The following is a 23,082-nucleotide window of genomic DNA, read 5'->3' as shown; positions in this document are numbered from 1 at the left end:
GGAATTATGCAACGATTTTGAAGCTTAAAAATCACTGGTGTGTTGACGTAGAATTGAAATGATTTATTCAATTGAAAATTGTTTTGGTCCAGTTAAAGTCATCCGTTAATCAGTTTGGTATTCGGGCTGATCTCGACCGAAATCGATCTTCTGAGTCTTCTGAGCTGGAATTCTGACAGAAGCTAGCTAGAATTCCGCTTCATGTTTAGACCAGTTTTAGTAGAAGATTCCTCTGTTTCAAATAACTCATTGTATAGTACTTTAAACCTCAAATATCAATTTCCCACCAATCCATTGTCTTGCTTTACATGAATTACTAATAATTATTTTCCCATTTTCTCTGTTTTCTCATTGCAGGAATCGTCACCAACTCTAACTTTAATCTCATCAAAAGTAAGTTCAACCACCGAGATTCTACCGATACCACCAACGACACTCTCATCACGAAGCCCAAAATTACTATCATTATAACACGACCCAGCTAGTCATTGAAAACAGATTTACCGAAAAAGCAAATATCCAACCGACGCTTTGTGTACAGAAACTATTCGTAATAACACGTAACCGATGTTTCGCTCTGTGTTGGATTTGAAATGAAAATAAAAACGCAATTAAAGTTAGACCTCTTCCCTTTGCTGCATACCATGCCTCCTCCCTTTCAGGGTAATCTGCAGCCGAAATCAAATCATCTTACGAAATATGAAACCTCAAAAGTGAACCGAGCCGTGCTTCAACTAGCCAATCTCGGGCCTAAGTCCTCTAAGCGTAATCAAAGTGTAACGCAAGCCATTTCTATCCGCAGTCCCCGTATGATAGTTTTGATTTGCACTTCTTCTTGCCTGCCTGCTAGACAGTGATGCCACCGATATGAATCGACACCGAGCTGGGACATGTCGTGTCAAAATCAATAGCAGTGCAAATAATGCGTGGACCTGTGAGATTCTGCCGACAGGATTGAAATTTAACTTGTAACAAATGTTTGAATTAATGATGTTACAGGACGCGATATGGCATACCAAATTAGTTCATTAAATCCAAAAATTTGCAAAATATGTTATAGTTTATCTCAAACTAATCCTCTACGATTAAATAATGAATGGATTTGAACTAACAAGATGCGATCTAATTTAAACAATTTTATATTTTTATAATGTGATAGTAATACTACCGCTCTGCTTCTTTTATAGTGAAAAGATTTTAATCATTTTATATAAAAACAAATTTTTAAGGGCATTGATTACTTAATTTGTCGGTTAATTGCTGGAACATCGCAAAATAAAACAAAATCAATGACAAAAATATCCTCCTGGGTTACTTATGTTTTCAATTGGGTTCGTCGCTTGTGAAGCATGTGATATTCGCAGGATATCATCATCACTTGGGGAAGCTGAAAAGGGGAAACCAAAGTGACTTCCGGTTTTCAGTTTATTCATGAGTTTTTTTTGTACAATTTTAACTTCTTTTTCATTTCTTATAAAAGAAATGTATGGAATTCGCTCAAACTTCCAAGATTTTTTCCGAGGCCCGGAGGGCCGAGTCTTTTATACCAATCGACTCAGCTCGACGATTTGGGACAATGTCTGTGTGTGTGTAACGGACAAATTCTCATTCGTGTTTCTCAGCAATGGCTGAATCGATCTTATCCAAACCAATTAAATGAAAGACCTATCAAACAGTAAGAACGCTATTAATTTGTTTTTGATTCTGATGTTTAGTTTCCAAGATATGAATGTTTGAATGTGTAAAAATGGCGTTTTTTTGCAGTTTTTTTAAAATTATTCGCCGAAATTGATAACATAGATTGACACTTTATATATTTTTGGGCAGCTTATATAAATACCTTTCGAACAAGCTATAGATTGTTGAAATCGGACTATTATCAAAAGAGATATTTAACATTAAATGCGGACGAAAGATTTTCATCATTAACGTCAAAACGGCTTATTTTAGGTCAATAGTATCTTCGAAGAATTTAATGGAGGCAATATTCCCTTTCTGATTAATCCCCCTATGAGTGAGATAGTTTTACAAATTTTCTTGGAAGTGATTATATCGAAATGATGCCTTCAGCAAATTTGTAGCTCTTACTTTTGCGAATAGCTTTACTAAAGACTTCAAATATCTATTTTGAATACTTTAAAAGTTATGGTTTGTTGTTTGTTGATTACTTTTTGTCGCCTATTTATTGTTCAATATAGTAATAATCCATTGAAATAAGCCAAACATTATTTCGATAAAACGAATTTTGTATTTCATTTTACTATCTACAACAGCTAGAAATAATCACCGAACACTTCCAAGTTGTCTGGAAGGAACTTGAAAACTTATCAGTGCAAAACTAGTCATTTGTGCGAACCTTCTTATTGCATTTTTTCTAACTTATAACCATCGGATCGATCTGAAACATATCGGAAAATGAAAAGCGAAATAATTAACTCCAAGCGACGGCGTAGCCAAGAGAAGGTTTTGGGGTTTACTACCATACAACCCCCCCCCCCCCCCCACCACACCCAAAAAACATTGGATTTAAGTTGAGAATTTATTGATGCTGACTGATTTAATTCAATATTACAATAACAATCATCTGATCCGTACATTGATAACCTGTTGTTGTAAAAATCATGAGGACTTTTGATAAATTGTCGGAATGGGGTCCTGACATGTAACTGATCTATTGGTCTTGATTTCACAGTTGTCTAATAGCATCAATATCAAATTCCTGCCTGAAAACATTCCAATAGAAAATTCCAGAGTTCTGTAATCAATCATAATCGCTCGATTTTGTAGAGATGTGCTGTAATAAGCGTCTTTATTTAATAGGAAGCGAAATTAAAATTGATTTAATGTCTATGAAACATAGAACAGCTCACCAAAAAAATGCATAACTTTCAACATTTGCTAAAAATGTTTTTGCGTTTCTCATTCACTCTAAAATTCGTCAATCTAATACCGACCCGGGGGGCCGAGTGCCATATACCAATCGACTCAGTTCGTCGAGATCGGAAAATGTCGGTGTGTGTATGTCTGTGTGTATTAGGGTGTCCCAAAATGACTTCATGTTAAAAAAAATCATCAAGCTCACTTCTTAAATGAAAGGTTTAGGTGTTAGCATCACTTTATTCTTCGGAGTGAATTTGCCAAAACCCTTCCTACTGGTGGCGAATTTTTATTTTTTGAAAAATGGGCCGATTTTGGATAAAATTTCAAATTTATGCAGCATTTTTTATTGTTCTGGAGATCCAAATGGAGAAGTTTGGTTAGTTGGTTTGTACAAATTTTGAATTATAAGAGCGGCAGAGCCATTAAAACTTAGTAAAAAGTGAAATTTTTGGTGTTATTCAGTAGGTTTTCTTCAAAACTGGGTATCTACAAAATTTTAAAAGTATGGAAAACACTTTATATATATTTGAACCGAATACAGGGGCGTAATTTTGCAGAAGAAAGTGTATAGCTACGGTTAATGGGGTATGAGTTATTTAAGTTTTTGTTAAAAAACCTTTGACATTTTTAGCAATTCATCAAAAATAATGCTGTTCCAAAAAGTAAATCAGTTCAAATGTGTTTTGACCACACATTGTTTTTCGGAAAATAGAAGGAATATGATGAAAAATTACGTTTTCTGTACGTCTTTAGTATGTCAGGACGAGGTTTAATGAGCATCTGATGATTTTTTTGTAACTTAAATTATAAAAATAATGATAACTTTGCTAATGACGCCAAGTCTTTAATTATTTTTGAAGAGTTAATTCTCCATAATTACTTCTAGGAGGCATCTTCAACAAAATCATTCAGAAGATGCGCTGTATTCTGTTGTAAAACTTTTTCGAGGATATTTGCCCCAAATTTAACTATTTCGGGATTATGTGATCTAAACAGTAAATATCAGTTTTTCAACACTCACCTCACTCTTCTGCATTTTTCTCCACTTTAAAGTTCCTAACATGGAAATAAGACCTTATATACAAATGTGAATACGCCAATCAATTCAGCCTTCAAATATACGCCATAGCTTGCCATTAACTCGACATATTTGTTTAATTTTAGTGATTTTCAAACCCGCCAGGTAGCTATTAGTATACAAAATAATTTTAAAAAAAATCGTCAAATGCTCAAAAAACCAATTCTGATGTAATAGAAACAAACGAAAAACGCCATTTTTCATCATATTCCTTCTATTTTCCGAAAAATAATATGTGGACTAAGTACACTTAAGTTATTTTATTTTGTAGAACAGTGTTATTTTTGATGAATATCATAAAATGTCAAAAGGTTATTTAACAAAAGTTAAATAACTTATACCCCATTGGCCGTAGCTATACACATTCTTCTTCAAAATTAAGTCCCTGTATTCGGCTCAACTGTATAAAGTGTTTTCTATACTTTTAAAATTTTGTAGATACCCAGTTTTGAAGAAAAACTACTGAAAAACATCAAAAATTTCACTTTTTACTAAGTTACTTAATGCTCTTAAAATACAAAATTTATACAAACTAACTATCCAAACCTCTCCATTAGGACCTTCAGAAAATAAAAAAATGCTGAAAAAAATCTAAAGTCGTTCAGGAGCACTTCAAGAGGCATGCATTTGAAATTTTACCCGAAATCGGCCCATTTTTCAAAAAATCAAAATACGCCACCAGTAGAGAGCATTTTAGCAAATTCACTCCGAAGAAGAAAGTGCTCCAAATACCCTAACCTTTCATTTTAGAAGTGAGCGCGATGACTTTTATAACATGAAGTCATTTTACGACACCCTAGTGTGTATGTGGAAAAAAATGTGACCTCTGTTTCTCAGAGATGGCTGAACCGATTTGCACAAAGTTTGACCTTCCCATCGGCTGCCATTGAAAGTTTTATTGATTGGACTTCCGGTTCCGGAGTTACGAGTTGAAGAGTGCAATCACACAGCAAATTCCCATATAAACTGAAATGAAAAAATTTCAAAATCAAATTTGTATTTTTATGCCAAATGACTTTAAAATGCATGAAACATTGATATTTGATGCAAACTTGAAAAAAATAATGTTTGACATAAATTAACTTTTTTGGATTTTGGTACATTTTTGTCTTTCTCATATAGAAATGTTATGCAATCACTCTAAAAATCGTCAATCATACCGCCCCGGAGGGAGTATGCAGTAAGGGGTTGCTACTTTAAAATTAAAACTAGTTTAAAATTTCTTAACAAGTTGAAAATTTTCGGCAAGACTCGGATCTCCCGGATCTTTCTCTATGATCCACCGCTGGTTTCAAGTGATGTTTCAGTATCACATAGTATCTCAAGATCGTGGCTGTTGATCCATTGTATGTATGTGCAAATCGTACTGAACATGTAATATTCATTTCCACCATTGTATTGAACATAACCAGCCATGGAATCGTAGTCTGGACAAATGAGAAAAGCACAATTGCACCACTAGGTGGATTAAAGCAGGTTTTTATTTTGGGAATGCGTCGAGTTGAGACGAAAACGTAATATAATTAATAACGAGGATAACACTTTCCGAATGTAGAGATAAATTTGTGAAAAATGACGATTTCCATTCGACTCTAGCAGGTCCTGATCGATTTTGATGAGCATTTGATTTTTGTTGTATGACCAATTATATGTACAGGTAAAATGTTTAAAAACAGTAATTTAAGGTCAAGATAGCATCATTTTGAAACCGCAAATTTCGGAGGGTTAGTATCTTCGATGAGTTTTACAAACGTTAAACAGCGCATCATTTGATAGAATAATTTTGACGGTATATCATCCAAGAAGTATTTATGGTGAATTTTCTCAGGTTAATATTCATGACTACAATAAAGTCTCAACAAATTCGCTAAAGACACGAACTCTGTTACTATTTTCTGAAAAATTAATTCTGCATAATTTTAAAACTTAAAAAATTACGGTTTCGGAGTTATGCCGTTTGGACAGTAAGATCAAACCGACCAAACCGAATTTCTGGTTACGCCGCTGACTTCAGGTAAGTAGAAACAAAGTCGTTCTACACTCGTTCACAAGAAACTTCTTCGAATGGTGAATATCTATTATGATACATTGAAACCCCGATTTTATCAGCCAAATATGAACATATGTTTGATGGGCTCTAGCAGACGAACAAGACTGAATTCAAGTAAATCCTTTCTTGAGCATGTTTTCCTTATCATGAAGATGGAAATATGCAAAAATAAAAAGTTCATCATAATCAGAAATAGTTATCAGACTACATCAAGGGACGGGAAGAATATTTTAACAGTTTCAGTTTATTATAAAGAAAAAAAACGCTCGATTTAGTCAATGTCCCCATTTTGTCAGCCTAAAATACACCATGAGACTGATAAAAACGGGTCTTTACTGTATGTATTATTCACTGTGTCCACATTAATAAGTACATTCCATTTTTGGGGATTTTTTTATTGCATCGAACTACAACAATTTTTAGGTAGTTTTCAAGGGGGTGACTTTATAGACTTCTTTCAAAATTTGGCGAACCTATTCCAATTCGTATACCAATTAATCGGTATACTTAAGGGTTTATATGTTGCAGATACAGAAAATACTGAAATTTTCATTTTTTTCCTACACAATATTACGAAAGCTTATTAAACAATTTTTCCTAATGAGTTTGTGAAAATTATAAACTATTTGAAATTTTTTAATAGTTTAATTTTTTATTTAACCGTGATTTTTTAATAAATAGTGACCATCGCTTCACAACGTAGTCTATTTTTCATGACTTGCGGTGAGCACGATCTCTCGAATTGCTGAACTGAAAATTATGGAATAGAAATTTATTTTTAGTATTCTTTACAGATTTAACTCGCCGCGCAGATAGCTCTGAATTAGACCCGCTGGTGCCCTAAGACGATTTCGCTAGATTTTCAGAGCACTGTGCACTCAGTGCATTAACGCAAGTGACGGAATGTTATCGAAAAGTTTCGTGAAAATGAAAATTCCAGTAATGATGATGATTTTCCCAAACGGTTCGTTTTCGTGAGGTTTTTATTTGTTCTTTGGCATTGGGATTAGCGATAATAATTCAAATCAAGGATACTACTGGGAAGTCACCTTTAGAAAAAGTCGATGTCGAAGTAAAATTTGAAACTATGCACGCATGCACTTTAAAGATAGCGTGATATCAGGAGCTGCGATTTCATTTCGACGCTTTTTTGTGAAAAGGGCGATGTAAACATAGGGCTTTTTTCATACATGCGAATTTAGGCTTTGAAACGCAACAAATTAAACTAAAAAATTTGATTCTACGATATTGCTTTCTTAAACAATAGTAAAAAATACAACGGGCGAAACTGTATTTTTGTTTGTTTATTTAAAGTTTCGCCCTCCACGCTGTTTTTTTCGTATTTTTTAGGATTATTAAGCTGATACCAGCTGTAAATAGTAACAATGATCGCTATTGAAAAAACCCGGACGAAATCGGTGGTGTAAATATTTTGAAATTTTTATTATTTCCAATCCTGCTTAGAGGATATTTATATAACCGATCCTGACCTGTTAGTGACCAAAGAAAAACAACATTTTTCATCATTTTCCATCAACTTTTCAAAGAAATATTGTCGTTGTTAATCACGTTGAGTTTTTGTCTCAACTCTACGTATTCTAAAAAAATAATTTTTTGGCAAATATTGAAATGTATGCAATTTTTCGGTTCATGTTTATAGACAATCAATCTAATCAAACTGTGCTTCCCATTCGAAGCTTTGTTCCTAATCCCTATGTTTAAACATCTCTTCAAACAAGAGCTCCTGATAATTTGACAACTTTGGAACCTCGGCTAAGACTTACAAGATCCGATACCCACAATTTTCTAAAAGTCCTCACGATGGCTAAAATAATAGATTCTCAATGTAGTGATCAGACAAAATACCTCCAAAATTATTATTCCACAATGATTAATTAAATTAGTCAGCATCAAGTAATTTTTTCAATTCAATTAATTTTGGTTTGGGAGAGAGCTTAACCACTAACCCCCCTGGCTACGCCACTGCCTCTTTTTCGGTTCAGAGAATTTTTTTTTAGAATAATCTAGCTCTATGTCCAGGGTTGGGTGTTGAACCAAGGTGAGCTGCGTACAAGGCAATCGACTTACCAACTACGCGATGCTCGCCCCATTTTTATACATTCTTCGTTCCAGTTGCTGAGAAAATGGTAATCGATGGTAAAATGGATGTCGAACAAGATTCGTCTTCAAAGATTCCGACCAAGAGGGTTAATGTTTTGACGTTTCTTTGTAAAATGAGTGAAGCCAACATAAGCTGGCTCGGCTAGTTGCCAAAAATGACAGCGAACGCGTTTTAAGCAACGTTCACATCGCTACGAGCCAATGTTGTTAACTCGCCCTGAAAGTTATCGAATGCAAACAAACTTAATTTTGATCTGCTTAACTGGTACTCAGGTGATAAAAGCGTTCGAATTTTGTGGAGAAGAAGCGATGCAAGAGAAAGCGTGATTTTTCATATGTTTTTAATAATTACTTGTTTTGAATCCAACTTTCAAACAGTGTTGTACAGTTGATGTGAACAGACCTTGAACAGATTCAGGCAATAAACAGTTTTCATTGGGCTGGTTCCGACTTACCGTTTAAAATCAGGCACATTGAACGCGGCCGGTTCATAGCTGACCTTTTTTCCGGATCAAACCCGTCAATTATTCATAAAATTTCAAAAAAAAAAAAAAAAAAAACTGGCGCAGAAACATTAGACCGCGAAATATATTCTGAAAGTTTACCTAGATAAGCTCAGAATTGGGATATTCTATCAAGCAAGTGGCGTTGCTGGCGACAAGTCTTTTGTGATGCACTACCGCGTATAGATGCCCGCTCACAAGGTAGAGATCGACAGTGTGGTCATCGATTCGAGTTTATAGTGCGTAGACAATCACGCTAAACGGGACTAAATTGTTTGTTCCTTCAAACCCGTATCGGGTGACCTTTGGTGAGACTGCTTTTCGTTTAACTACGTCTTTTTCTGCCTGTTCGAATGTATATAACGTGCTTCATGCATTGCAGAATTGCACTAAATACAAGAAAATGGGCGAAATAAGACTTTGTGTGACAATTGCGTGGAGAATCATGAAGATGAATCTCGCACTGGGAATGCTGAAAATTGGGGAGCCCACATGATCTATTATCATGCCTTATGTACAAACAGTACCCTAGGAGCGTTCTCTTAAAAGATTCCTGACAGTTCTCAACACTGTCGGTAGAAAGGCTTACACCGAATGCAGTCAGTGCTGTCAGTTGACTTGCCACAAAATAAGAGTGTAAGAAATTTGAATTGAAACAACGTGGGTTTAAATTGTAGTTTTAATAGTAATAAAAATCCTCTTTCCCATTTGAATCGTCGAGAGGAACAAACCGTGAATAAAAGTTTTTTCCACTGTGCTAGTAGTGCGTAGTTATTCCTCGTGAGCCAAATTCCATCGGCGTCCCGTTTTCGATTGTGCCTTCACGAGTCGTCCGTGTGCGAGTCCCGAAAGTTCACGTTCAAATCAGTTCAAATCACGATCCTGCCTCAGATCGTAGTTATTGCTACACCACAATCCGTGAATATTTCCAGCTATTGTGGGAGAAATTGGCAATCCTCAATTGAGCAGATGAGATGAAATATTTTGAAATTGCCAGCGAAGGACCAGCGACGTGTAATCGTGTCGAAGTTGTTTTTCTTCTCTATGCCTAAAATAGGCGATGAAGAGTTTTCAGCATAAATACACGTCATTGAAGTAACAGTCATCAACCTCCTAAGTAGCTTCTCTGAGCTACTGAGAGCGCCAGATTTTCTTCCTAGTGAGGTTAGAAACACCCATTATCCAGAGAAACAGTGATTTGATGCTTGGTTACGTTCAATATAACATTGTGGAATTGTCTATTACATTCTTATTAATATATAAAATATAATAGTTATATAGCTTAATCAGCGTGAGTTCAATGTTGTCTTCATGTTAACTTCATGGGAAAATAGGAAAGGGATATAATAGGCGGGAGGGGGAGGACGCGTCAGGAATCATCTAGCTTATTTTAGTATACGGGTGGATGAAGGGAATGCAGGTGGGAGGTTGGTCTGAGATGGTGGGGTGAGAGAGGGGGTGAGGGATGAGAGGTAGGATATGGAGGGGTAGATGGAGGGTTCAACACCGAACTTTATATTATACCATCTATTCGGGACTAGGTTAGTGAAAATTGGTTCAGTCATCACCGAAGTGGCTTTAAATCTGGAATATGCCCGGAACCCGGGACTTCTGGAATTATCGATAGTGGGCAATGTATTCCATTAATCTTTTATTCGCCATCAGTGATCTAGTTTTAACCATTTTTTTGTTAACGACCTATTGAGTCAATTTGTCAACTCTTGTTACGGCATTTAATTATAAGTCCGTTCCGACAGTATGAATTAACAAGTTACTTTACGCTTTTCCGGACATGCCGTAGACTCAGGTGATTCGCTAATGCCAAAAGATCATGACTCCTACGGTAGCAGGCAAAGAGTTAAGTCGCCGGTAAACTCAAAGCTTGCTCATATGACCCTTTCCATGTTTTTTCTAAAACTTTCTCCCTTCAACTCCTTGCTCTCCCTTGAGTACTATGGCTCTTAATATTGAAAAATATACTTCACCTTCCAGTCCCTTGCTAACTAAATGCCGTAACAACTGTGATCTAGCCCTGCGAATCGAAGTAATTTGATGTTCATTTTGATAGATTTTAAACCTATGAGGTATCACGATTATATGATTCCTAAGTGACCGCAATAACCAACCTGTAACTCTGGAACCAAAAGTCAGAACTGGATGAAATTCAATAACAGTCAATGGGAGTATTATATCTTTCATTTGAAATCAAGTAAAAATCCGTTAAGAGCTTGCTGGAAAATGGGTATGGCATTAGCTCGGGAACTTGGTGAGTTCCCAGGGGGCCTCAAGATCCGTCATAGGTGACCAATGTGGTCAAAACTACTTTGATTGGTCATTAGTGATCTAGACCCGCAAATCCAAGTAATGTTAAACGTATTTGAGTATGGGTCATTCCACGCGAAGTGATCAAGGCACGTGTAATCGACCTTCACGGATTTGAACCAAATTTTTGTGTCAATTGAACCACCCCTCGGGTCATGGGAGCACCCCCCGTTTTGGCAACTTGCCAAAAACTCATGATTTTCTTTTGATCATATCTCCGGTTCTTTTTACTCTAGAATCAAACCGCAAGATGGCTTTTGAAGAAAATTGTTCAAGGAATCTAGAAAACATATAAATTTTTGGCGGCAGTGCTGCTAACTATGCGATTTTGTCAGTTAAATATTAAAAGGTTATTTTTCTCTCAATACGTATATTTTGATTTTGGAAATTCTAATGCCATCGTGTTCCTCAGACATTTTTACATAAAAAACACTTATAATCTCAATATAATTTGAGCGGATCCTGAGATACACCATTTTGAAGAGAAAAAACCGCAATTTCCCATATAAAATTGCAAGCGCACAACACTAAAAAAACCAACTTGAGTATTCTGAGTTCAAACATAATTTTTCGTGAAGTAGACTAGAAATGATGAAAAACTACGTTTTTGGTTTGCTTCTAGCAGTTCAGGGTCGATTTTTATAATCGTTTGAAAAATTTCTCAATTTTGGCAAAAAAAAAAATGGATTTTTATATGATAAAATGCGTGTTTTTCCCTTCAAAATGGTATATCTCAGGATGCGCTCATATTATATTGAGATTATGAGTGCTTTTTATGTAAAAAATGTCTGAGGAACGCGATGGCATTAGGATTTTCAAAATTAAAATATATAAGAGGAAAATTAACTTTTAATATTTAACTGAAAAAATCGCATAGTTGGCAGCACTGCCGCCAAAAATAAATATTTTTTCTAAATTCCTTGAACAATTTTTCTCAAAATTTTTGCCAAAACGGGGGGTGTTCCCATGACACAAAAATTTGAGTTTTTATATATTGGCCCTAGATGAACAATTCCTTCAAATTTGGTTCAAATCCGTGAAGGTTGATTTCAAGTTTGCATCTTTTTTTGATCACTTCGCGTGGAATGACCCATATGTATTACATCATTCGGACGTTCGGGTTACCAGATTATATGGGAATTTGCTGTGTGATCATACTTGTCAACCCATAACTCTGGAACCGGAAGTCCGATTAACTAAAAATTCAATAGCGTCTTATGGGAGCGATATACCATTCATTTGAAACTAAGTTTGTGGAAATCGGTTCAGCCATCTCTGAGAAAATTGGGTGAGTTTATTTGACACACACATTCATACACACATACATACCGACATTTTGCGATCTCGATGAACTGAATCGAAAGGGATTTGACACTCGGCCCTCCGGGCTTCCATTGAAAAGTCGATTTTAGAAGTGAATACATAGTCTTTCTATATGAGATAGGCGAAAAGAGCATCGGTCCAAAAAATAAGTAACATCCATGAGAAAAGCCCGGTTGACATTTATTCAATATTTGTTTCAACCTTACTTGGCATTGAGCATGTATGATGTATACCATTTGCCATTTCTTTGGGTAGTTTGTTAACGTACGTGTTATATGAATGAACTGTAATCCACATGGAAGAAAATGGCGTGTATTTGCGCGAAAGACTCCTCGCTGGCCCTTCACAGATGATTTCAAAATATTTCGTCTCAACTGCTCAATTGAGAATTGCAGATTTCTGCACCAACGGCTAAAAATCTTCGCTGGTGTAGCAAAAACTGCGATCGAATTTCACGAAAGACGTTGTTTCTCATTGCAATTTGTATGTAAGAAAACGAAATTGAAAAGAGAAATAACGATCCACTATTGAGAGATTCAAAAGAAACATTGGATGGTACAAATGGGAGATTCGAGTGTCTTCGACATTTTTTTCTCGTACTCTGTTTAAAAGTAACATTACTTTGCAGATATGCTTGCGGTCGAGACTGGAACTGCGATCTGAACAAGAGCGAAAGTTAAGTGCTCCTGGTCTTAGAAAAAAATGGAGTTTCTAGTTCTTCCAGGAGCACCAAAAAAACAAATTACAGGTGCAGTATTCCAAATCTTTTTCTTTCTTCTCAGATCAACTTTCGAACAATAATTTTGTGTACCTGGAAATTTATACTGATTCATTCTTTGACTTATGCTCACAAAAAAACTTGTGTTGGTCAAAACAGCTTGCCGTACAGGGTTAGAAGCTACTGTAAATTTACTTCCCGGTGTTCGTCGATGCTCCTAGTCAATTTACAATAGTCCAATTGCATAGAAATGGTAGTTTATTCCAACTTAAATTGATAATTTTCTCCCATTTCTATTATTATTTGCAAGACAACGAATTCATAACAAAACTTAATATCTCTCTTTTAACTGCAACTGTAACTGGCAGCACTGTTCTGGCGTAAATAAGACACACACAAAATGCTAAAATATAGTTACCACTCATTACTTTCATTAGTATTCAAATTCACCAAATCGAGGAAAATGTTTCAAATGCCCCGGTCGCTACGGGGGCGATACATAATCGCAGCATAACCGTACCATAAGTATATGAACGAAACACTAAACCAGAGCGGCCACAACACTTCATACGAGCATAACCCCTCCCGAAACCGCCCGCGTTGCAAAGTGTGTACCTCTGCGCGTGATTATAATAATCAGTTTCGCGGGTATAATTACTTTTTCCCGACCGCCTCTTTCGTCCCCCCCCTCCCCCATTTCGCCAATCCATTCATTGGTTTGGCTTTGCTTTTGGCGGAAAGGGAGCAGCATATTACTGGCTTTCTTCAACCAAAGCAACAAGTACCTTCTCACTGTTGTCTTTGGAATTGGTGGTAAGACAAAGAAAAGTAGATATTACGCATTTTTTTTTTGGTTTGTTGGGTCAATGGACAACCGAAAGCGGAGAGCGGTAGCCGAGGTTGTCCGACGGGTTGGGGGTAAAAGTTGAAAGTGTAACTAGCAAACGATCGTCGGTAAATCTAGATTTGGAAAGATTAATGTATCTTTTTCTTTCTTTGTTTTAGGATTTTTTGTTTTGGTATGAAGTTTCTTAAATACGTTGTGCTTACGATTAGATGCTAATCGTGTTTGTTTATGGTTTATGGTTTCGGCTCATTAACAAGGTACAACACATTGGAGGGGAATGGGATCCGCTATAAATTACTTACATCGATAGAAGGACAATTTTAAATGAAAGGGAAAAGAGAAAAAAAATCCGTCGCAGGATTTTGAGTAAATAACTGAAAAATTCTTTAGAGTATCGAGAAAAACTGCACCTAATCTAATTTAAACGATTCTAGCTTTTTTTTCCTAAGGAGACAATTTAGATTATACCAATTAGTGCATGAAGGTCATAATACCAAACTCAAATTAATCCAGTTCCAAAAGTAACGCAACCTGTGTGAACAGCAGAACAGCTGGTTTCAAATAATATTTCTGGAAGATACAATTCGCACATATTTTGATCAATTTAATACCCTTTTGTATTTATCGTCCATCTGGTACTAAGATAGTGCCAGATACTGATGAGACGAAAAATGCAATCTATGTCAAGTTGTTGATATTGTACCAGTTAAGGAATAATTTTTCTTCAATTTCTTCCGAAAATGTAATATAGCACATCAGAACCTAATTTCGCATGTTGAAATTAATTCTCAAAGGCACCGATGCAGACGGTTTACTTCCAACACAAACTGAGCTGAGATGAGTATGAACGTCTGAAATTTGTCTCAATCTGTTAAAAATACGCTTTTAAAGAATGGTTTATGAATAAGCGATGCATAACTGACACAGTACGATCTCGTGAAATAATTAGTTTGAATTAGTCGCGTTAGCTAATCATTTTCGGGTTATTACTCGTAGAGAGGAAAACCCGTCAGAAGATCATAAGCGTGACTAACGATCACATGTGTACTGGGAAGTGAATGTTTTCAACTTGGGGTAATATTTTGACATTGGCATTCCAAGTAAACGTTTGCTTCAGCTTTTATGATTTCACTTGTTCATGTGTTTGCGCAGTTCAGTGAACTGCGTAATAAGCAAGTATATCTTATGTGTATTGGGATCACGACTTGCGATCTTCGTAAATGTCACTTCCAATATTAGGAAATCGAAATACGCAAATGTGTCGACACAAGTGAATAAAAGTGAATTAGAAAATTCTTTATTTGGGATTACCTGTTGAGATTGTTTATTATTTGCTAGTTATTAATTGATTTTTTTCTGTAAAAGATCCGTGGAAATGTTCATGAAGTTTCCCAAACTTTCATAATATTCCTTAGAAAGCCTTGACTTCTCGCCTTTCGATTTTATTTCCAGCGCGCCAACTCTCTTAACCCTCAAACATTGCCACATTTTCACACTAGCGCACATCGAAATAATTGATGATCTTTTTTGCCTCTATTAATGTACCTCAGCTTTTCCCGCACCCGAAAGGGATTGCTTACAAAGAAAATAAAGACACCCACTTAAAATTTCTAAAATTAAAATAAAATTTTGGAAGTGAGGAAACCAGTCGCGCCGACTCAAACTGAAAAAAAAATAAAAAAATCTAACACACTTGTGGACCAGAAGGTATGGATAGCTGCATGAGAGTGGATGGAGTAATTTTTATTATGGAAAAAAAATCGAGCAAGCGTTATATACATACCTACCAACCTACGAAATGAAATGATGTGCACGCTTATCGGCCTGCACAAGCTGGCTGAATGAGCGCGAAGTGGTATCGGGTCGACAGGAGGGGCGCTTCTGGTAGAAAAGGCAATAAAACAAACTCTGCGCGACCATTTGAATCGAAGGCGGAATCGTGTTGTCGCGCTTGCCTTTGGCTGCGGTATGCTGGGACAGGCGACACTTTTCGGGCATTTACGCAAGCATACTTACCATAAATTAACCGTCATTAGATGAGCGATAATGGCCATTTGGGCGGATCTCACGCTGGACTTGGATTGCATTCAAATCGGGTATTTTCTTTTGTGTGTTAGTTTTTTTAAAAGATTACATACGATTTTGCGTAGTGAGCAATGTAGTTTAATTTCAACGTGATACATAATAAATCAAATGCATTTCGCGCGTCACAACTGTTGCGTCACGAACGATAAAATAACCAATACTCGAAAACTCCACATTTATAATGATATTCAATCAGAAAATTTGGAAAAAAATTGTCTTTCTATTACCGATTACGTTTTAGGCAATCGCCATATCCAAAATCATGGTTGTAATAAGAAATTTGGGTTCTTTGCTCGCAGCAGCGAATTCCTTGCCGGATCACCAATAATCTAGCATTTTTTTTGAATGAAAATAAACTTGAAGTATCTGGGAATAAATCATTTAGTCGTGGCCAGATGAATCTTTTGCCCAAAGTTAATTTTAGAAGAATTTATAAATCTAAAATCATGCCCTACTATGTCCGAACCGCAGTTGTTGGTTGCATTATTAATTTCAACAGCCCAGCCGCTCAATCAGTTACAATTCATTTACAATTTCATTAACTCTGTGAATGTCTCTTTACCAGGGTACGGACTAGGTCTATCAAGCAAAACTGCTCTCAACATACTTCACACAATTCTGCATGTCAACATTTAACCTAAACTGCTCACTACGGAGTAGAAATGGTTTTGGCTGATGAATGCCATGAAATTCTCGCCAACTGGAAAGTGAATGATTAAAGAAGGCTTTGAATTTGAATCTTGGTTGTGGTAGATTCAGTTGAAAGTTGGTCGGTGTTAGGTCAGACCGGACTAAGTGACAGTGCATTGATTTCGAGAAAAACGTGTTTAAAGTTTGAATCGCAGCATCCTTTACATTATAATTGGAAAATAATTTTTACCATAATTGTTGTTTATTGTTTCATATTTCAAATCAGATAAAAGTGGAATGTAGATGAAGAAATTCTTTATCCAGTGCTATCATTAACTCTTTTTTTATGTTTTGCGACTTGGTCCGGTCTGACTTAACACCGACCAGTTGGCAGATGAAAATGAAAATTCGTGGTACTGCTCCAGACGATACTATGAAGATGGCTGAGTAGGCTTTGCTTGAAGGAAGACGTGCGTGTTTTTTCCCGCGAGTGAATTTTTTGTGTGACACAAGCAGGCCCGATGAGAGGAAGAGGCAGCCAGGGCAATTGCCCTGGGGCCCGGGTCGTAGCAGAAGAGCAATAAAAATTGCAATAGTAATTTCTTTGAAATCATTAACCTTATTAAATTGTTATATGATGAAAGCGTAAAAAATGGAAACTTTGTTTGATAGTTGACATTTGTTAAAACAAACGTTCTCAAAGGAGTTGTCTACTTTGTGTACAAGTTTATAAAACGAGTTTTATTGCTTGAACTGACAGAATACACTGCAAAATATTGAGAAGCCAATGCAAAGTATTTTCGAAGAAAGCGTCAAACAAAAATGCGAGGGCACAGACAAACGCAACCGTCCTCTTCTACGTTCGCTTCTTTGCCGATGGTGCCGGTTGTTGGCTTGGAGACACTGGACGTGATTGCTGCTGAGTGAATATTTGTTCCTGTCAGATCCATAGATATTGATTTTGAAGCCGTTTCTAAGCTGCTTTTGCACAAAGTTTTTCATTGTGCTGTGTCTTTTTGTAGAATTCGTGCATAGTAATTTACCATGATTGCATAACCAGTATTGTCTGATGAAACGTTCCATTTTTGGTTGATCCGCATAAAATGGTTGCGTACGAAAAAGTTGGTTTCTATGAAAGCATTCTCACCACAATAACATCGTTAGGGACACCCGGGAAAATGCGAAGTTACAGCTCTAATGGACGCTACTTCTCCGTATTTTGACATAAATTTGTTAATCACGATGTCGATCTCTCTACAACCCTGCGGAGAGGATGTTGTTAACGTGGCAGCTTTCGTTGGTATTCTGCACGTTGTTCCGCGAAACAAAAGATTGTGCTTCATTAATGTTTGTTATGGTGCATTTGCAGGGCGTGTACTTCTCCCAGATTGAGCACAATCTGCACATTTCGTAATTGTTTCACTTCCCGAGTAGCTAGTCTTACAGGACATTTCCAAAAACCAACAGCAACACAATTCGTCTGCATCCGTTTTTGCCGCGTGTCTATAGCGGAACGATTTTTAGTTTCTACTCTGGACGAGATGAGAAGGTAGACTGACCTTAATTAACCGGTGATTAAAATGTATAATTTTTATATTTTTGTAGTTTTATAGCACGTTCAAGGAATTATTCTTCTAAAAGTGCATTGCGTTGAGACAGAACGGTGATTTTGGGCCTCGCCAAAGACGCGTGTCTATAGGAACCTAATTAAAATATGCGAAATAAAGAAATCAAATCAGTTCAGTTCATCCAACAGCAGCAGTACTCGGTTGCCTACTGTGCTCGCAGTTCTGTGTCTATATTGCTGTCGGGTCCTACATATTCTCACAGCATATCAAAACCGGCTCCTACGTTAGACATATCACATTGTATTAAATAAACCTGTATCAAATCTACGATTAGAAACGAACTTTTTGGATTCAATATGAGATAAACTTATGTAAAATGAAAATTTTTTTGATTTCATAATTTTAAACGAGAATTTCGAACAGCATCTGCTACCTTGTCATTTTGCTTACAACAAAAGGTAAAAACTGCTCCATTGCTACCAGCAAATAAATCAATCCGTGTGTCGGTTTGTCTGCACAGTAGAAGCAAAATATCGTGTTCCAATCCACTATGTCGAAAAAATGAGTGACGATTACAAGCAGAAAGTGACCTATTGTAGTCAAACTGTATTCCTGTTTACTTTTCGAGACGTTCCTTAAGATTTATTGTTAAAAGTAGCTAAAGATGGTCAATGTTTACAGCCTACAATTTCACCATCAGCACTTAGCGTGCTGATTATGTTCCAGACAGCAATCAAGCAGAAAATGGAATATATCCGCTCAATGTTAAAATAAAAATTCTAAAACCTTCCGGGTGTTGAAATTATTGTTCCAGCTATTGTATCACCTGCAGATCGTTCAGCATCCTTCCGGGGTGCAGAATGCTCTGTTTTAATTGTTACCCAAGTAACCATAAGCTCTAATATAAAACTCTAGATAAGCTAAAGGTTAGCCGTATAGAAGTATTTGTAATGCTTCAATGCATCTAAAATGTAAAGCATGAAAATCTAGCACTATATCGACATACAGAATACAGACATCGTGCTAAAAATCTTTTCAAATAAATACTATGAAGCTTTTATAGAAAACTCTAAGTGCTAATAGAGAATCTTTTCATAGTGCTTTAAGACATCGAACAATAACAAATATACGTATGCGTTCCAATAGCTTGAGCTTGAGCTTGTGCTACCACCCCTGGCTGCTACTGCGTTATCGATCTGGACTAGCTGTAGTTCAACAGGGACTCAGTATATAATTAATGCCCTGGAGTAGCGAAACATCTTTGAATGTGCAACTCTTGGAAATTCTAAAGTGTTTATTGATCAATACTGACGCCGGCCAGGCCCGAACATAGGGATATTAGTCCGATACTTGCTTTTTCTAGAGGCCATATATACTACTGCGCACTCTGCAAGTATCACTGGAGGAGGATATTTGTTAGTAAGTATAGAAGTTGTATTCTACTTGTACCAGAGAGGTGACTTTCCACTATCTGGACTAGATATCGATCCATCAACTCATGGACCGGAGACCAGCGGCTTTACTTCCCTTCTGAAGGAAGATGTGACCACAGATTTTTTCATCTCAGAAAAATCTCAATGACCTCGGCTGGGATTGAACCCAGGCCAACTAGAAGGAGTGGCGGTCACGCTTACCACTCAAACACCGGCGCCGTCCAAATATACGTATGCGTTGCAATAGTTACCGAAACTCGTATGCCTTCATTTAATAAATGATGATGCAAAAAACTTAAAATTAAAATGCCAATTCTGCACGATTTTTCGAAAAAATACAATTGCAAATATAATCCACAATAGACGTTTGCGTAATTTCAACCAAACATTTAGGTAGAGTTTGGATTAAACCAAGTATACATGCAAATCTTCTCACAGATCAGTGATCAAATGCGCATACCAAATTGAGACAAGGTATTCGACTGCGGATCGAATCCCATTTCTATAGGCACTAGATCGTCAATTTAAACAGTCGGAATGTCGAACGAAAGAAGAGAGGAAGGGTGAGTACGTTATTGAAAGTTATTTTTTGATTTTGCTGTGTCGATAAAGAAGGGCAGAGTTTTTTAAAAAAAACACGGCTCTATGTTAACATTGCTGACAGCCATTAAGGTGCTTCTGAACTAGCTCTATACTGGCACACTGATTCGCCTTTTTCATCACTGAGTGTGCTTTAATGATCTCTATAGAACTATCAAGCCGGTAAGAATATGTTTAGTATGCGAATATAGAACATGTCTAAAGCCATTAAATAATGCTTCGTGGTCTCTTGGGTATATTCCTTACCCCTAACCTTACCACTTCCCCAATCCTTCCCATCAGGGAAATCATGAAAAAGCGATTCATGGCAAGGCACAAACCTCCGATCAACATGGGGAACGTACCATTTGAGCTAGATGCTACTGATTCCTGAGTACACATTGAAAAACTCGAAGCTATGGCAATTTTATCCGATTTGGATACCACGGAATAGGAAGCTATCGAAATTCACATGTCTGGCACGCTATCTGTGGACGTGGCAATATGAGTCAACCGGAGACCAGTAGAAACCATGGACTCACTTACTGAACTAGAGGGCTTAGGTTTGAAAGGGCCCGGCAGTAATGCAAGCCTTGGGGCCCGACGCCGCTCTAGACGGCCCTGGACACAAGATAGAAATTTATATTTTTTCAAAGCTGCATTTGTTGAAAATTGCCAGCACTTCGTTCTAATAAGAAGATTGATTCACGCTCCCCGGGGTGTTGAAATTTAACGAGAAACAGAAGTCATCTTTCTAGAAGTCGGTAGTACTAACAGGAAGAATAAGTCTAGAACAGGAACAGTTTTGCGTCTAACTGGACTGGATTACCACTGCTCTATCTGAGGGAGCAGCACTCCAGGTATTGGACGGTAAGTTCAAACAACTAGAGTAAAATTATAGATGACTTCAGATGAACTGTACGACTCAACTTGAGCGGACGCTTAAGCCCTGCTGAAATAACTGGAAGCTGATATTGATTAGGGTAAATGGGTACATACGTTTCGTGGTGCCATTTTTACTATGTACAATCGATTCTCTGGACTTTTCTACCTAAGGTATGTTCACTTTGGTCAGACGCATTTGGCTTTTTCCGACCTACCTATATAGTCAATCTTGAAAATAAACTCGAGCAAAAGTGAGAATTGAGGCAAAAAGAACAATATAGCACATCGCGTGGGCAGTATCAATACCGTCAATTGACTTACCGGACATTTTTGCATCAGAAGCGCACATTTTGGAAAATTGTACCTATCTATCAAATTGTCAAGTATAGTTGTAGTTGGAGTACGAGTACCTCTCATTTCAAAGTAACCAGTAAGCATTAACACGTTTATAATATATCTGCGCTAGATTTGCATACAGGGGGAAGTCTTTAACAGCCGGTGTAATAATTTAACCCTCAAAAAGGCAAGGGGTCTCAGAGGCCCGGCTAGTTACAGTTCTCTAGTTTAAATGAACTTGTAATTTGAAATACAAATGATCGAGCGTTTTCGGGCTTTCTATTCTCTCATTGATAAAACGACTAAAATGAGGCTTTTGAATTCATTGGGTCTTAGGGGCGATGTTTCTGAAAGTCACAATTTTGGCTTGCCTTTTTGATGGTAAATGTTAATATGATACTAGAAAATGTGCAATATTATGTTATTACCATGCGGAGATTGACAGCCCGTTTTCTGCATTATTAACGCTATTATAGAGCACCAGAACTGTTCCAATTTAAGCCCAGTTATTGGCCCTAGATTGTCATATTGAAGTTGTCGCCAACATCTTGGATTGGTATAAATACCATCGTGAAAACAACCACATATCGTCGCTGTTGTGCTATCTTATGACAAGCGCCATTTAGCACATTTCGAGAAAAACGATTTTTAAAGTTTGAGATTGATTATCTTGACACTTATAAATGGTATAAATAATCCAAAGAAGACAATTGATGCATCTATCTGTTCTGCATTAATCTCTCAAATATTACGAAGATCGGTTGACTATGTTGCGAGTTTTTACTAGGAATGTAAACAAAAGTCGCACTCACACGTGTCATAGGCGTGTATTGATGACAAAATTTGTATGACGTGTCATAATCGTGCATGGAAAATTTTCCATAGAAAAAAATCATCAATTTTTAACTTTTATTTATATCTTTGCGTTCATATAGTCTATAAACAATCGGTGAAATGCATTTTGAAGAAAATGAGTCAGGAAATCTAGAAAAAAATGTTATTTTTGGTTACAGTGTTGCCAAATATCTTTTATTTGCAGTTTAATACTAAAACTGTGTTTTTGTCACAACTCGTCTAATTTTCTTTTGAAAATATTTATTCCATTGTGTTCCTCAGACATTTTCACATATAAAAACATCTAAAACTTCAATATAGCTTGAGCGAATCCCTAGATACAGTGATTTGAAGCAAAAAACTCACAATTTCTCATCATGTTTCTCGCTATATCTAAGTAACCAAGTAGAATTTCAAAATTCTGAAAACGCCACTTGGTAGAGATTTTTCGAACAAGTAATGTGGCATATCTAGCTCAGTTTACTCCAAAATGGCGTTTGTCATAAGATAGCACAACAGCGACGATATCGTACCGTGTTAGAGGAAGTCTCCCAGAACTTGCGACAGTCCGGTAGAAGTTCCGTGATAATACAAAGCGTTAGGTGCGCTACTGGGGGAATATTTGGAAACTGTTGGTAATCGGACAGGGGGCGGGGTTTTGTATAGTCATAGTTATTCTAGGCGTTTAACTCTTAAATATTAAATAAATTGTTTGTGCACCCTATCATTTTGAACCATCTGCAATTATGGAACACTTAGTAGGCTTTGCATACTCGCAAATGTAGGAAAAATAAACTAAACATTGAAAATCAGCCGTGAATCTACGAATGAATGTGATTTTCACGTCTATATAGATAATATAATATAATATTAAGGTTTATTGTAAAAAT

At 36.6% G+C, this 23,082-nt stretch overlaps 1 protein-coding gene across 9 annotated transcripts in view; it reads left to right on the top strand.

Moving 5' to 3' along the window:
* Nucleotides 1-23,082, top strand: part of LOC131682893 (voltage-dependent L-type calcium channel subunit beta-1) — a 492,666-nt gene that overhangs the window by 199,670 nt on the left and 269,914 nt on the right. For all 9 annotated transcript variants that reach the window (XM_058964699.1, XM_058964692.1, XM_058964691.1 and 6 more), the window contains one exon: nucleotides 358-393. In XM_058964699.1, coding sequence (XP_058820682.1) covers nucleotides 358-393 — 36 coding nt within the window. The remainder of the gene's footprint in view (nucleotides 1-357; nucleotides 394-23,082) is intronic.

The sequence above is a fragment of the Topomyia yanbarensis genome, chromosome 2 (assembly GCF_030247195.1).
Source record: "Topomyia yanbarensis strain Yona2022 chromosome 2, ASM3024719v1, whole genome shotgun sequence".
NCBI lineage: Eukaryota > Metazoa > Arthropoda > Insecta > Diptera > Culicidae > Topomyia > Topomyia yanbarensis.
This window is presented reverse-complemented; position numbering and strand designations above follow the sequence as displayed.